General features: G+C 52.1%; 6 protein-coding genes across 6 annotated transcripts; 1 reads left to right on the top strand and 5 right to left on the bottom strand.

The window, feature by feature from the left end:
* Positions 1 to 156: 156 nt before the first annotated feature.
* Positions 157 to 2,557, bottom strand: BJY04DRAFT_180185 (major facilitator superfamily domain-containing protein). Its single transcript, XM_073710017.1, has 2 exons — positions 1,916 to 2,557; positions 157 to 1,863 (listed from the first exon to the last, which is right to left on the bottom strand). The coding sequence occupies exons 1-2, from the start codon at positions 2,097 to 2,099 to the stop codon at positions 419 to 421; spliced, it is 1,629 nt and encodes a 542-aa protein (XP_073575469.1). The 5' UTR covers positions 2,100 to 2,557; the 3' UTR covers positions 157 to 418.
* Positions 2,558 to 3,446: 889 nt separating this feature from the next.
* Positions 3,447 to 4,428, top strand: BJY04DRAFT_180183 (uncharacterized protein). Its single transcript, XM_073710016.1, has 3 exons — positions 3,447 to 3,566; positions 3,680 to 3,862; positions 3,924 to 4,428. Exons 1-3 carry the CDS (start codon positions 3,554 to 3,556, stop codon positions 4,379 to 4,381), a joined length of 654 nt encoding a protein of 217 aa, XP_073575468.1. The 5' UTR covers positions 3,447 to 3,553; the 3' UTR covers positions 4,382 to 4,428.
* A 330-nt stretch (positions 4,429 to 4,758) lies between these two features.
* BJY04DRAFT_137062 (DUF2011 domain-containing protein) lies at positions 4,759 to 6,384 on the bottom strand. The gene is made up of 3 exons (XM_073708612.1): positions 6,004 to 6,384; positions 5,354 to 5,915; positions 4,759 to 5,214 (listed from the first exon to the last, which is right to left on the bottom strand). Exons 1-3 carry the CDS (start codon positions 6,027 to 6,029, stop codon positions 4,840 to 4,842), a joined length of 963 nt encoding a protein of 320 aa, XP_073575467.1. The 5' UTR covers positions 6,030 to 6,384; the 3' UTR covers positions 4,759 to 4,839.
* On the bottom strand, positions 6,385 to 8,489 carry BJY04DRAFT_231088 (homeobox domain-containing protein). The gene has a single exon (XM_073719436.1). It carries the CDS (start codon positions 8,451 to 8,453, stop codon positions 6,741 to 6,743), a length of 1,713 nt encoding a protein of 570 aa, XP_073575466.1. The 5' UTR covers positions 8,454 to 8,489; the 3' UTR covers positions 6,385 to 6,740.
* Positions 8,490 to 8,795: 306 nt separating this feature from the next.
* BJY04DRAFT_214439 (amino acid permease/ SLC12A domain-containing protein) lies at positions 8,796 to 10,535 on the bottom strand (the record flags this gene model as incomplete). Its single annotated transcript, XM_073715212.1, has 2 exons — positions 8,796 to 9,981; positions 10,075 to 10,535. The coding sequence occupies 2 exons, from the start codon at positions 10,533 to 10,535 to the stop codon at positions 8,796 to 8,798; spliced, it is 1,647 nt and encodes a 548-aa protein (XP_073575465.1).
* A 580-nt stretch (positions 10,536 to 11,115) lies between these two features.
* Positions 11,116 to 11,904, bottom strand: BJY04DRAFT_137044 (Endoribonuclease L-PSP/chorismate mutase-like protein). The gene has a single exon (XM_073708611.1). The coding sequence runs from the start codon at positions 11,609 to 11,611 to the stop codon at positions 11,153 to 11,155; it is 459 nt and encodes a 152-aa protein (XP_073575464.1). The 5' UTR covers positions 11,612 to 11,904; the 3' UTR covers positions 11,116 to 11,152.
* Positions 11,905 to 12,537: the final 633 nt, after the last annotated feature.

Raw genomic sequence — 12,537 nt, 5'->3', positions numbered from 1 at the left:
AGATTTCTATGTGCACTAGAGCTAATAGGGTCTAGCGGAAAGTTTGCAGTTCCCTCTTTCGGAAGGAGCGATGCTGGCCAGCCCGCGGGCCTGGGCTCGGCGTCCACGGGTGTTCAATGTTCATTGCTTCCTCCAGCTCCCAACAGCGAGGAGATCAAGAAGATGCATGAAAGTCTCGTAGCCACATAGTCGGTATTCTTGAGAAGTAGGCTGGCAAGTGTGATTCAGCTCTAGCTGCTATCTCAGTCTTGTACTATATAGTTAGTGTACAACGTTCACTGCCCTGCAGTAGCCCTTCTTCCACCACTCTACTTTTGTATAACCTTTCTGTGAAAGCCATGGCCACTTCTCCCCTGTGACACGATATAGAAGCTGCTGTATGATGATGCAAGAGGGCAAAAGGTGGATAAGCCCCCATTTACTCGTCCCGCCGAGCCAAATTGGAATGCAATATATGTTCCCGCATACCCATGCTAACCAGTGCTCCCAAGACAGCAATTCCAAGTAGTGTAATGAAAGTAGCGCGGAAAGAGTCTGTGTAGGCATCCACGATACCCGGTATCCAATCCGCTGGTGCTTTTCGAATCTCGCCGAGGCTGTCGCGAAGGCGCGAGATTATCTCTCGTGCATGGTCTCGGTCACCGAACCGCGACCAAAGCCCCTTCTTGAGGATGTTTTGGAACACAGAAGAAGCAACTGTGATACCGATCGAGCTACCAGTGCTGCGGAAAGCGTAGGAGGCCGAAGTGATCACGGCGTGGTGCTCATGGTCCACTGCAGATATAAGAGCAACCAGGGTGATGGTGAGCATGCTTCCATAGGCGGTCCCTCCCAGCAGAAAGTAAAAAAGCGGAAGGGCGGTTGAGGTTCCGGGGTTCAATGTGCAGATTAGAGCGGATGACACTACCAGCAATAGCATAGTGATGTGGCTATACAGCTTGTATCGGCCGCTCAACCGCATCAGAGCACCAGATCCCAGCGAACCAATAGATGTCCCAATCGCTAGCGGAATGAGCCTTGCCCCTGACGCTGTTGCAGAGAGCCCTTGCACTTGGAAGAGTATCGGGAGGTAGAAAAGAAGACCAAAAACGTTCATTGTAGAGAACCAATTGGTCAGGCATGCCGAGAACACAGTACGGTTGAGGAGCAGGCGGACCGGGATGACAGGCTCTGAAGCCAAGTTGGCTTCGATGTAGATGAAGAGACCTAGGACCACAGCAGCGAGTGGTAGCGACGTGAGAATAAAGGGGTGCGTCCATGGAAGCTGGTTACCACCTGTATTGAGTCCGAAAAGAAGCAGAACAAGAGCAGTAACCAGAGTAATCGCACCAAGGAAGTCAACACGCTTGATCTTGCTCTTATGCGGGTCTTTCGCAGGAATCTTGATAGTGAAAGCGACCAGTATTGCGGAAACAACAACGAAAGGAACTTGGATCAAGAAGGCCCATCGCCACCCCAGAGTGTCGTTAATCCATCCGCCAAAGACGCCTCCTAGTCCGCTCCCCAAGCCATAGCAAATATTGCCAATGCCCTGCCAAACCCCACGTTTGCGTAGAGGCACCAAATCAGATGTAATAAACGTAGAGATGGCGAGCAGGCCGCCGCCACCGATCCCTGCAACAACCCGTCCTAGGATAATGGTCCATTGCCTTTGCGCAAGACCACAGATGAGATTCCCTGCAGCGAAAAACACATTGGAGAACAGCAGCCCCGCTTTCCGGGAGAATATGTCAGTCAGGCGCCCAGACAATGGTTGACAAGCAGCATTAGATATTAAATAAGCTGTGGCTAGCCATGAAAGAAGAGATAAGGAGTTGAATGATGATGATATTGGCCCCGTCAGAGTAGCAACAATGGTGGTATCTGTAAGATTAGCCTACTTCCCACCCATTGATGTAGTCGGGAGAAACCTTACCAAGCGCAGCGAGAAATACTCCAACCCAAATGCTGCTGAGAACCAGGATCAATTCTTTCGTGCTCGGCTCCTGTACCTCGACCGTTGACTCAGTCTGGTTAGGCAGAAGGGGCGTCCGCTCTGAAATCGGCCCAGCTCCAGGTGATTCCGCTGGCGCAGACGGCGTCGGTTGTTCGGAGGGCATATTTAGCAAGCCTGGGGGATATAATACAGGGGAGCTGGAGGAAGTTGTCCCTCAGATATGACGACAGCCGCGTTGAAAGCACGGATGTTCGGTGTGGAGTCTCTCCACCGATTATTCAGCTAGCCCCAGCCGGAGATTTACCTCGTTCTAAGCTTCCATCAAGTTCAATAATTCCATCAACCCTACGGAGCATGGATCATCATTGATTTTGAGGCATTGCATGAGCGTTGTTCAATGAAGACACATGCACGCTCAGCCCCTTGATCAATCAAGTAACGTAGCTCCAGGCTGCCGCCGGGTGGAAGCAGAAGACGAGGCTGTCCAAACTCCAAAGTCCAGACCAGAGTCCAAGGCTAATAAGCTTACTATGACGAGCGCATTGAGGGAGAAAGACTCTACATGTACTCGAGAAGTATCCCCGCATTATTCCATGCTTCGGGGGGGTTCGGCTCGGCTCCCTTGGGGTTGTAAAGTTCAAACTTCAAAGAGAGGGTTTGGTTTGTTCGTTCCATGGTTGAAGCTATAACCATGCCGCTTAGACTGTTCCCGCAGAGGATGGAAAGGAGCATTACATCTCAAGAACTAGTGTCGCGATATCCAGCAGTTTGGGCGTGGCTTCGTCCGACGGCATTCCAGCAGTGAACGGAGGTGGTGCCTGATATGCGAAAGTGATATTCTTGTCGCTCGGAGTCTGGGTAGCTGAATATGGATCCAATCTCCTATACGAGACTCCACAAGAGCAAGCTTGAGCCAGCAAGCCGTCTCGAATAGATTTCGTCGCAAGATTGCACATTGTTAGCGAGATGTCGAAAAAGGTAGCGGGTCCATCTGTCGCCCGCATCGCAATTTAGTCCAATTGTGGAGGAAGATATCCCAGTCGGCAGTTCTGTTTGAAACGCGTCAAGGAGAACCCTTGCTCCAAGGCTACGGGGACTGACACGTCGCCGAGGTTGCGACGAGGGAGTTTCGGATGTCTCAGCACTGAAGTTTGGAAGGATGAGCACAGCCACGACTGGAAAAGGGTAAACAAGCCAGGATCGACGCCCTCATACAGCGCAATGCTCGCGCGAGGGCCACCAATGGCGCTGACCATCCCCAAACAGTCATAAACTTCGTCTTACAGCGCCAAAGGAGGGCGCTAAACGGATGACACGGCCCAATGGCAAGGGTGACGCACAGCAGAGGCTCCAGAGCGTGCAGAGGACAGCGAGAAGCTGAGGAGAGAAAAGGAGACCGGCAAATTAAGGGCGAAGGAGATCAGGACCGTGCCTTGCGTCACGTGGAGGAGCTGGTCCAGTTTAAAACCGTCCAGCGGCTGCGCTGACTTTGACCTTCCAGAACCCCCGTCCCCTTTGTCATTGTTGCTTTCTCTTTGCCAGATCAGCACTTCTCAACGATTAGGTTACCTGCCGCATAACTCCTTCCCTCGCCGCCACTCGCATACCTCGAGCAAAATGCCTGGTGTTCGTGAGTACTTCTGGATCTCCTACCCCCTCTATCGCGATATACCCGTACGGAGTATTGGATTGTTCTTCCGATGTCGCGGTAACCGGTTGGCTAATTCACTCTTTCTCTTAAAGCCCCTGATGCCCTCGAACAGGTGAAGAAGGGCCTCCGAGCCATCTTCCGCAGAAAGAAGAAGACGGCGCAACCTGCCGAGGACAAGCCCCAGGACAAGCCCGCTGAGGCTCCTGCTACTACCCCTGCTCCTACCACTGAAGCCAAGCCTGCGGAGCCTGCTCCAGTCACAGAGACCAAGCCTGGTACGTTATTCTTGTTGGAGATCATTGTACTCTGTATGCATCCGTTGACGGTCCTAAACAGCGGACACTCCTGCTCCCGCTCCTGCTACAGACAAGCCCACCGAGACTGCGCCGACTCCTGCTCCCGCTTCAGCTGCTGAGACCAAGACTGAGCCCGCTCAGCCTGCCCCCACTGAGACCACTGCCCCCGCGCCAGAGCCTAAAGCCGAAGAACCCACTGCTCCCAAGACTGAATCTCCCACTCCCGCTCCCGCCCCCGTCGATACTCCTGCCCCTGTTGCTCCTGTCGACACCAAGCACTCCGAGCCCTCAATCGCACCTGACTCGACAATCCCCGAGACCCCCTTTGAGACCCCAGCTGAGAAGCCCGCTGAATTGGCTGAACCCAAGCCCGCCGACGCTGAGAAGGCCGCTGAGCCCGCAAAGCCCACCGAGGAGAAGCCCACTGCAACTGCTCCCCCCGCTGCTGAGCCGGCTAAGAGTAAGTTAACCTCCGATGAGTACACGCATGCGTGCTGATTGAGCAAAGCTGAAACTAAATAGATGTCTTGCCTCTCAACTAGCCTAGCTACGACGTGGGCATTTTCTTCTAAGTCCGGCCGGTAGCCCAGCTCGCCTGCACCCGCAACTGCAGATCTACAATGTTCTTGTGTTGCCTTTGTTTCATACCCCAGCGCTAATTTGTTGATCCTTGATACCGTTGTTGCTGTTGTTGTTGTCATTATGCTTCCGTACAATACCCTGTTTTTTGTCGTTTATATCGCAAGTCGTTACCTCACTTCATCCACTCTATCGATCCAGACTTGGATATTGCTCATGTGCATATATTGCTTAGTCTCTCCACATCGACTGTGCACAAAGCTAGATAGTGAATAAACGAATCCAATCCAAGGAGTCCATATGCCAAATGGGTATCATCAATATCATAACCTAATCCTAGCTCAGCAACAACGCCATACTGCCATACTAACAACAATCTAATCACTATCATCCCCAGACACCTCGCCATCAACATCCATCGCACCCGCATCTCCATCCCCTCCACCGCCATTCGCCGCCGCCGCAGCCTTCTGCTCTCTCGCCTTCTGCCTCCTCTTAATCTTCTTCTCGCGATTCTTCCGATTCCGCTTCTCCGCCTCTGTCTCTTTCGCCCTCTCCGCAACCGCCGCGCGCTTCCGTAGTTGAATCCGGCGCTTTTTGCCCGGTTTCTTGCGCGACAGCGGGACTCGCTCTGGCGTTTCAACCACACACGTAATTGCCGCTGCTGGTAATCCTGTACCCTTCTCCTCCTTGGGGAGTTTCACATGTTCCCGTTTCAGGCGCGTTACCTTCCACGGTAAGAAGCAGCCGGGCTATATCCTCGTTAGAACCACATCCACCAATCAATCCATCCAGCCATCCATTATGACCACCCAGCACCAAAAAAAAAAGAACGGGGTACGAAGAGAGAACTGTGGTGTGGTGTGGTGTGGTGTGTAGTTTATTACTCACCCAAGAAACCCCCGCCCACCGCACCATCTCCTCCCCAGAAACAGCCACATCAGCAAACTGCTTCCTCCTCTCCTCAAGCTTAACCGCTTCCGCCTCATCCCGCGCTATATCTTTCCCACTCGTACCGGATAACAGCCCCGGCGCAGAGAAATAGTACCCCCATCCGCGAAACGGGTTAACGAAGCGTCCTTCGCCGGACCCAGCGCCTAGTGTGGGTGTTGGGGAGCGCAGGCGGATGCGTAGTTTCTGCGTCTGGGTCTGTGTTTGTGTTTGTGCGCCCAGCGCGTCGCTTTTATCTGGAGTGCCGTCGGCGTCTTTCTTCTCCGCGTCGGATGGTTTCGCGGGAGCGGCGAAGAGCCGGAATTCGAATTCTTGCTCTTCGTCTTCGCCTTGGTTTTTCTGGTCGTCCGGGGAGGGTTGTTGGGGGGGTTGTGAGGGTGCGGCGATCTCGAGGTTTAGGAGGGCGCTGAGTCGTTTTTGAGCGTCTGGGTAGGCGGATTCGGGTGGTGGGGAGGGGGGAGGGGATGTTGAAGCTCGGTTTGTGAGGTCGTCTCGGCGGACGCTGGGGGTCGTGTTAGTATTGTTGGTTTAGGGGTGTAGGTGCGTAGGTGCGTAGCTGGGAGGGTGGAGGTTGGCTTGGATAGGCGTACCGTTTTGCGTCGGGGAGGTCGAACATGATTATGGTTTTGTGCGCTGGGCTTTTATGATATGTCAGAGTGGTTGTTCAGCTCATGAGGTTATGCGATGACTTTCGGGACTGGGTGTTTTGGTTGGCAATGGGTCTTTTGAAGGTAGTTGTGCGGAGAAAAGCCGAGTTGAAAATCTATCGGAGTAGAGTCGGATCGGCGGGCATGGAGAGCGAGCTCCGATTGGAATGAAAATAGAATCAGATCTACTTTTCGAACCACTACCTCGTCAATTAGAAGGATATGTATGTGGAACCTTATATCAAAACTATTATAAGCTATAAATATAGGAATTTACTATGAAATCCATATTAGTTGCTATACTTGTGAGGAGACGGTTGCTTGGTCTTCGGTCCATCTGAGATAGCTGGGTCTTAAGTGTGATTGCTGGCGCGGTCTCGAAGAAGATGATCTGGTGACTTGGGTTGTTCAACAAAATATATGTTCTTCGAATCCACCCTATCCTTCTTTGCGGTCAGTGGCTCATTGTTCTTCGAATACCATCTGCAAATGGGAGTTGCGGTGACTGGTGAAGACGCGTCTTAGGCATCAGATGTTTGAAATGGTTGTCAAACTTAAAGCAATCACTAGGTTGCCTCTGGCCCGATAAAGTATTCACGGCCAGAGCAATAGTTTCATGAGAAAACTTCGAACCATGCCGCCGGTTATCAGTACTGGGAAAAGATGCTCTGAGCTCAATCCTACTTGATCGACTCGACTCCCCCATTCTCAGTCCCCGCCCAACTGGCCATGGTCAATCCCTGGAGAAAATGCTCAGCCATATGTTGCTCCCTCTCCGTCCAACTAGCCATAGCCACGTTACAGAACCCACAACGACTGTTAACGGCATCGAGGTTCGTCTTCAGCGACGCCAGGTCCGGCGTCCACCCGTCCCACTTGCGACAGCCATGGAACTTGTACAGGTGCTGCCACAAATGGTCCTTGCGGCTAAAGACTCGCCCACTGGCGCGCCCTTCGGCACAGTACTCGAATTCGTGCGTGCGAAAGTGGTCATCGGTTGGTGATGCGTGCCCGCAGAAGATGCACTCGGGACTTTCTTGCCCAGTGCGCCAGATCAGGTAGGACTCGTCGGCACCGAGAGGTACAGAGCAGACCCAGGAGTTGAGCTTCGGCATGTGCACGCTTACCTCATGCCGCCTCCAGTCGAATCTTTTCTTGAATTTCCGCGAGCAGAACGTGCACTGGAAGATGGGGTTTGAGACAGCTAAACCCTGGCTGCTCAAAAGCCTCGAGGGCTGTGTAAACTCATCATTCCTTGTGCTTAAGCTGCCAAAGTGGGAGCTACTCTCATGTGAATGACAGAGGCCACTTGTGGAGCCGGAGGCGGAGGATGTGTATAAGGATTGCGGTTGACTCTGAAGCCACGAGTCTCCGCTGATAGATGATGATGCATAGCCGGCACTAGCTGGCCCCGAGTCCATGTTGTAGAAACTGTCGCTAAATGCCTTCTCCAGCACGGCAGGTGATATGGTTATTGGTTCGTCCTCTGGGGGTGAGCAGCGCCAGCGATCTAGTGGACTCATCATGCTCAAGGGCGATGAACTAGGCATTGGCGACCCCTGCAATGGAAAGGACTGCCGTTGAGCTACGGCCTTCCCCGAATGACGCTGGCGCCGTCTGGCATTCAAGAACCAGTTGTTGATTTGGGTTCTAGTCAGACCAGTTTGAGTAGCCAGATCGGCTTTTTCTGCTTTCGTGGGATATGGATGGGCGAGATTGCACGCCAACCATTCCCTCAACGGCCGTGTTCGTCTGACAGAGCGAGAATGAGAGACAGCTGTCTCGCTTGCCTGATTCGGCGGTAGCCCAAACGACTCGGTGTTGTTAGTGCTGTGGGCAAATGGTTCAGGCACTCCGTTCTCGCCAACATCAAATATGTCAGTGCTCCCGCCTACAAAGAAGTCGTCCTCCCTGATACCGTGTAATTGGTCAATCACGGGGCGATCTGTTTCGTAGTGATGCGGCTGCCGCTTGTGCCGTTCTGCAAGGCTACATTGCCGGAAAAGAGCCACACAGCTGGAGCAAGAAGTGACTGGATTTGGATTGGCGTCTGTTGTCTGCAGTGAGAAGCATTGGAGGCGCATGCGGCGGCAGTACGTGCAGGGCTCTTGGGGCCTCCAGGCTCCTTGGGGAAGAAAGAAGTCATGGTCATCCCAGGGTATGTCTGGTCCCAAAAAGCCGCCGCTCAAAAGGTCGTCCATCGTGGTATCATCATGAGATATGTCTCTGGAGGGTTGCTGTTCGTTGAGGCCGATAGTACATGAGCCAACATCCAATTCACTTGGCGCCCCAGCAAGGCCTATTGCAGGGTCCGATTCAAGGTGGTGCGAGGTGGTCCAATCCGATCTGTGGTCGTCGCCGTAGAGATTGGACAAGCCATTCAACTCGTCCATCTTTGACTTTGATCATCACCTGATATCCCATATCGCACGGTCAAGCAACATGCACTTTGCCACGCTCTCTCATGGAAATGTTGGAGATGGCACTCTTGTCACGTGCGGTAATGGAGCAGGATTAATAACTTTGTGATTGGCCAAGAAGGTGGCGGCTGCTTCTCACGTGATGCAACATAAGTATACGATAGCTAGAATCTTAGTTGGTTGATTGTTCACGCTTTTCGGTGGAATTGTGAATGACAGAATATCCAGTTCACTTGGCAAACTTGAAGAGTACACTGAGGATGAGTTGCAGAATGAGGTACACTAAGTCTATTGGTGTTATACGTCTATATGATTTTAGGCAGTACCGATATGTTGTGCCCCCCTACCACCCTTCCGAACACCAAACATACGAATGACATCTCTAAAGAATCCAAACGGCTGCTCCGTCTCGCTAGCCTCATACAGTGCAATTATATTTGCCTGCCAATGCAAATCAACCTCAGAAGGCCTCAACCACCTCGTCTTCTTGAAGACCTTCCAGAATCCAAACACAATCGGCGCAAGAATGACCATAGTATACGTCAGAAAAAAGTCGTCAACACTAAAAGGCCTCAAACTCCGGTATCCAAAGCAGAGCAGCATCAGCAGCATCCACCCCGCTGCAATGTAGCCGCAGTACGGCTGGAATCGACCGTAGTACGGAAGCTTGCGGCGATCGAACCCCTGTGCCTGGCATGCGCGATGGAAGCAGATATACGTGACAGATATCACCACGTAGTTGATGAGGACGTTGGCGGTTGTCAAGCTGATTAGCCAGTTGAGCACCGTCATCGAGTCCCCGGAGACCTGCATGAATGATAGGCAGCCGAATGCCGCGGCTACCATGAAGCAGTAGATCGGGATACCCCTGCTGTTTGTCTTGAGGAAGATGCGCGGCGCTCGCCCGCCAACTGCGAGGCCGTAGAGAGAGCGAATTGCTGAATACCAGTATGTGTTTCCGGCGGCAAGGACCGAGGTCAGCATCAGCGCGGTGGTGATGTGGGGCAGGCCGGTGATGGCAAGGTTGTTCATCGCGATGATATACGGTGATGCAGCAGCAGAGGACGATCCGCTCTCCTGTGCGGCCGTCAGGGTCGGGTCATTGTAAGCCAATATGACCCCGACACAGATCGCTCCTCCGACGTAAAAGGCGAAACATCTGACGTATAGCACTTTGAACGCCTGCTTTAGGTAGATTCGAGGGTGCTTGGCCTCTGGGGACACCATGGAGATATATTCTGGTCCCGTTACAATGAAGATGGCCGTCCACAGAGGCGCAAGGAATCCTTCGAATCGGCCAGTCGTGCCAGAAGTTGGGGCGAACTCTGCAAATGGGCCTGGATTGTTCCAATGCCGGAATCCATATACATCATGCTTCGGGTTCCCACCCACCATGGTGATGAACGTGAAGCAGAAAAGCATAAGGATCAAAATCACTTTGCCTCCAGAAAGCCAGAACTCAGCCTCGCCATATGCCTTGACAGTGAAAAAGTTGATCAATCTGTTATGTAAACAATTTGATTAGCATGGACTTTCAAGGTAAGCTTGAGGATATATTCGACCCTACCCATAAATAATCAGGCAAGCTACACACACAGCCCAAGAAGGGATATCATCCCTCCAAAACCCAAGAAGCACATTAACCGCGGATATCTCAAAGGGAATGGTGAGGGCAGCAAAAATGAAGAAGTTCCAGCCAGCAAGGAAGCCCCATGCATCATCCACCCACTTCCCAGCCAAGGCAATAAAGCCACCGGTAACTGGCATGTAAGTGGTCATCTCAGCAAGGCAGTTGTTCAGCATGCTGACCATGATACATTGGATGCCAACAGCAAGAAGCAAGCTTGCTGGCCCGCCCTTGTGAAGCGCGCCGCCGATAGCAATGAAAAGACCCGTTCCGATAGAGCCTCCCATTGCAACGAGTTGGATCTGACGGTTGCTCAGGCGCCGGTGCAAGCCGTCTGACTGCGGATGGACGACATTGGCTTCCTGGTTGTCAGGGTCCTTCGCGGCCTGAGTCGATGTCTTGCTTGAGGTGTGTTGGAGTTCAAGCATGGCTTTGGTTGTGGATGAAGATGTCAAAGAATGAGAGTGTGCGCGATGAGTGGAGAGAGATCAGAAGGGGAGAAGCTTCACAGTTAAAAAGAGCCCAACCCTGATATGGGGCTCGCAATCTACGGTATCATTGCTCCGCATTTTCTCCAATATTTATCCTATATGATGGAGTAAACACCCACACCTTATCAGCCCGTATGGCCGGCGCCCTCCTTGAACATAAACCTGATACTGGGCGCCCTCTAACTACATAATTTGAACTTTGACCTACAGATAAGATAATGAGCCTTTATCAGAATAGAAGAGATCCATCTTTCGAGATACCCCCGTTCTCCCGAGGTCGTTCCCTTCTCTATTCCTCTTGAGAGATGGAGCTTTATATCTGGCGCTAGGTAATCATACAGCGCTGTGCTGTGGTAGTCTACGATCCGAGTCCATAGGAACAAGACCACAAGCAGTACGGAGTCCATAGGAACAAGACCACAAGCAGTACGCAGTACTCTTGCTAGAGAATGATGATGAATTTTCACCTTCCGTCGTAGCTACGTTAAGTAAATTCGAAGTCAAAACTCAAAGAGCTGCACCATTTCCCTTTTATGTATATACATGAAAACCCTCTACTCCCCGTCTGCAATCGCATCAACCATAATCTCCACCAACATATCCGGGTCCGAAAAGTTCGAAACAACAAGCAAGATCGCCGTCGACCCAATATCCCCCCCAAGCTGCCTCCCAAGCACCTCCGTAAACCCCGCCATCACCTCCGGTGCATCTTCATGCCTCTGAATAAACAGCTGCGTGCGGACAATGCTCTCTGCACCGCGGCCGCCGAGTGTCTGAATGGCTTTGATGACTTCTTTCAATGTCGCGCGCGTCTGCCCGCGTGCGTCACCGGGACATAGCACGCGCGGCGCCTCGGGGGGACTCGCGGGGTCGGCAGCTGTTGTGCCGGAGACGTAGATTTGTTGACCGACGCGGATGGCGCGGTAGTGGCCGTAGACGCCTTCCCAGGGAGAGTCTGTGGCGTAGAATTTCTTCGTCGTGGATGACGGGACGGGGAGGGTTTTGGAGGACATAATATGGACTTGGTTTTTGAGGAGGGTGATTGATGTGGGTTGCTGCTTGCAGGACTTTGTGTCTCTGTTTAACTTTAAGTAGGGCTGCAAGAGATATTAGGTATATAGGTATACCTAGCAGGCGTATCTCCAATTAGTGGGTCTGCGCCCTCTGAAGACAGCGCTGGGGCTTCCCCTCTGGCGCTTATCTGTATAAGGTTCCTGCGCCCTCTCAAAACATGAATAATGTGTTGGAGTCATCTTCCACCCCGTAGTTATGGTATCTGGCTTTTTCGAGAAAGAGCTGGGTCCTCTGAAAGACTTAGCTATCCTGATTTGTGCGATAAGTGCTCAAGATTTGCACTTACAAGCCTGTACTCGCGATAACAGGAAGGACGTAGTCAGACTTTGACATGATAGCAATACTGGCGGCAGTCTTGGTTACATTGTACCAAGTAATACCCGGTCGAGGGCGTACAGCAGCGACTGATGAGATCTGGATGAAACATGTAGTACGGTTGTGCTCCAGAAGTACGGGCATGGTATATAATCTGAATTCGATATTGGATTTGACTTGCAAGTTGCAGCTTAACCTGGGATATAGTACATGTACTTAGCAGTCCCGAGACGAAACGTAACATCAGACAGCATGAACTTTGTTCGCTGGCAGGTAGTGACTCCGAACACGGATGGCTTGAATAGACGACATGGAAAAAAACAGGGGGTATTAAGAACTGAAGGACATCTAAGCATGACAGAAAGAAATTGTGACAGTTGTGAAGGAGGGAGTCGGCAGGCACATAGAGAAGAAGCCCAAACCGGTCGACCGGCGACACCAAAGCAAGAGATAAACAAAAAAGTGCTAAAGAGCGTGGTGGATGCGAGTTGAGCGGGGGCAATTGTTGTTCATAGTATCAATCAGGCCCGGTCGGTCGTCGCCTCGTTCA

Source organism: Aspergillus karnatakaensis (genome assembly GCF_047715665.1).
Source record: "Aspergillus karnatakaensis strain CBS 102800 unplaced genomic scaffold BJY04scaffold_6, whole genome shotgun sequence".
NCBI lineage: Eukaryota > Fungi > Ascomycota > Eurotiomycetes > Eurotiales > Aspergillaceae > Aspergillus > Aspergillus karnatakaensis.
This window is presented reverse-complemented; position numbering and strand designations above follow the sequence as displayed.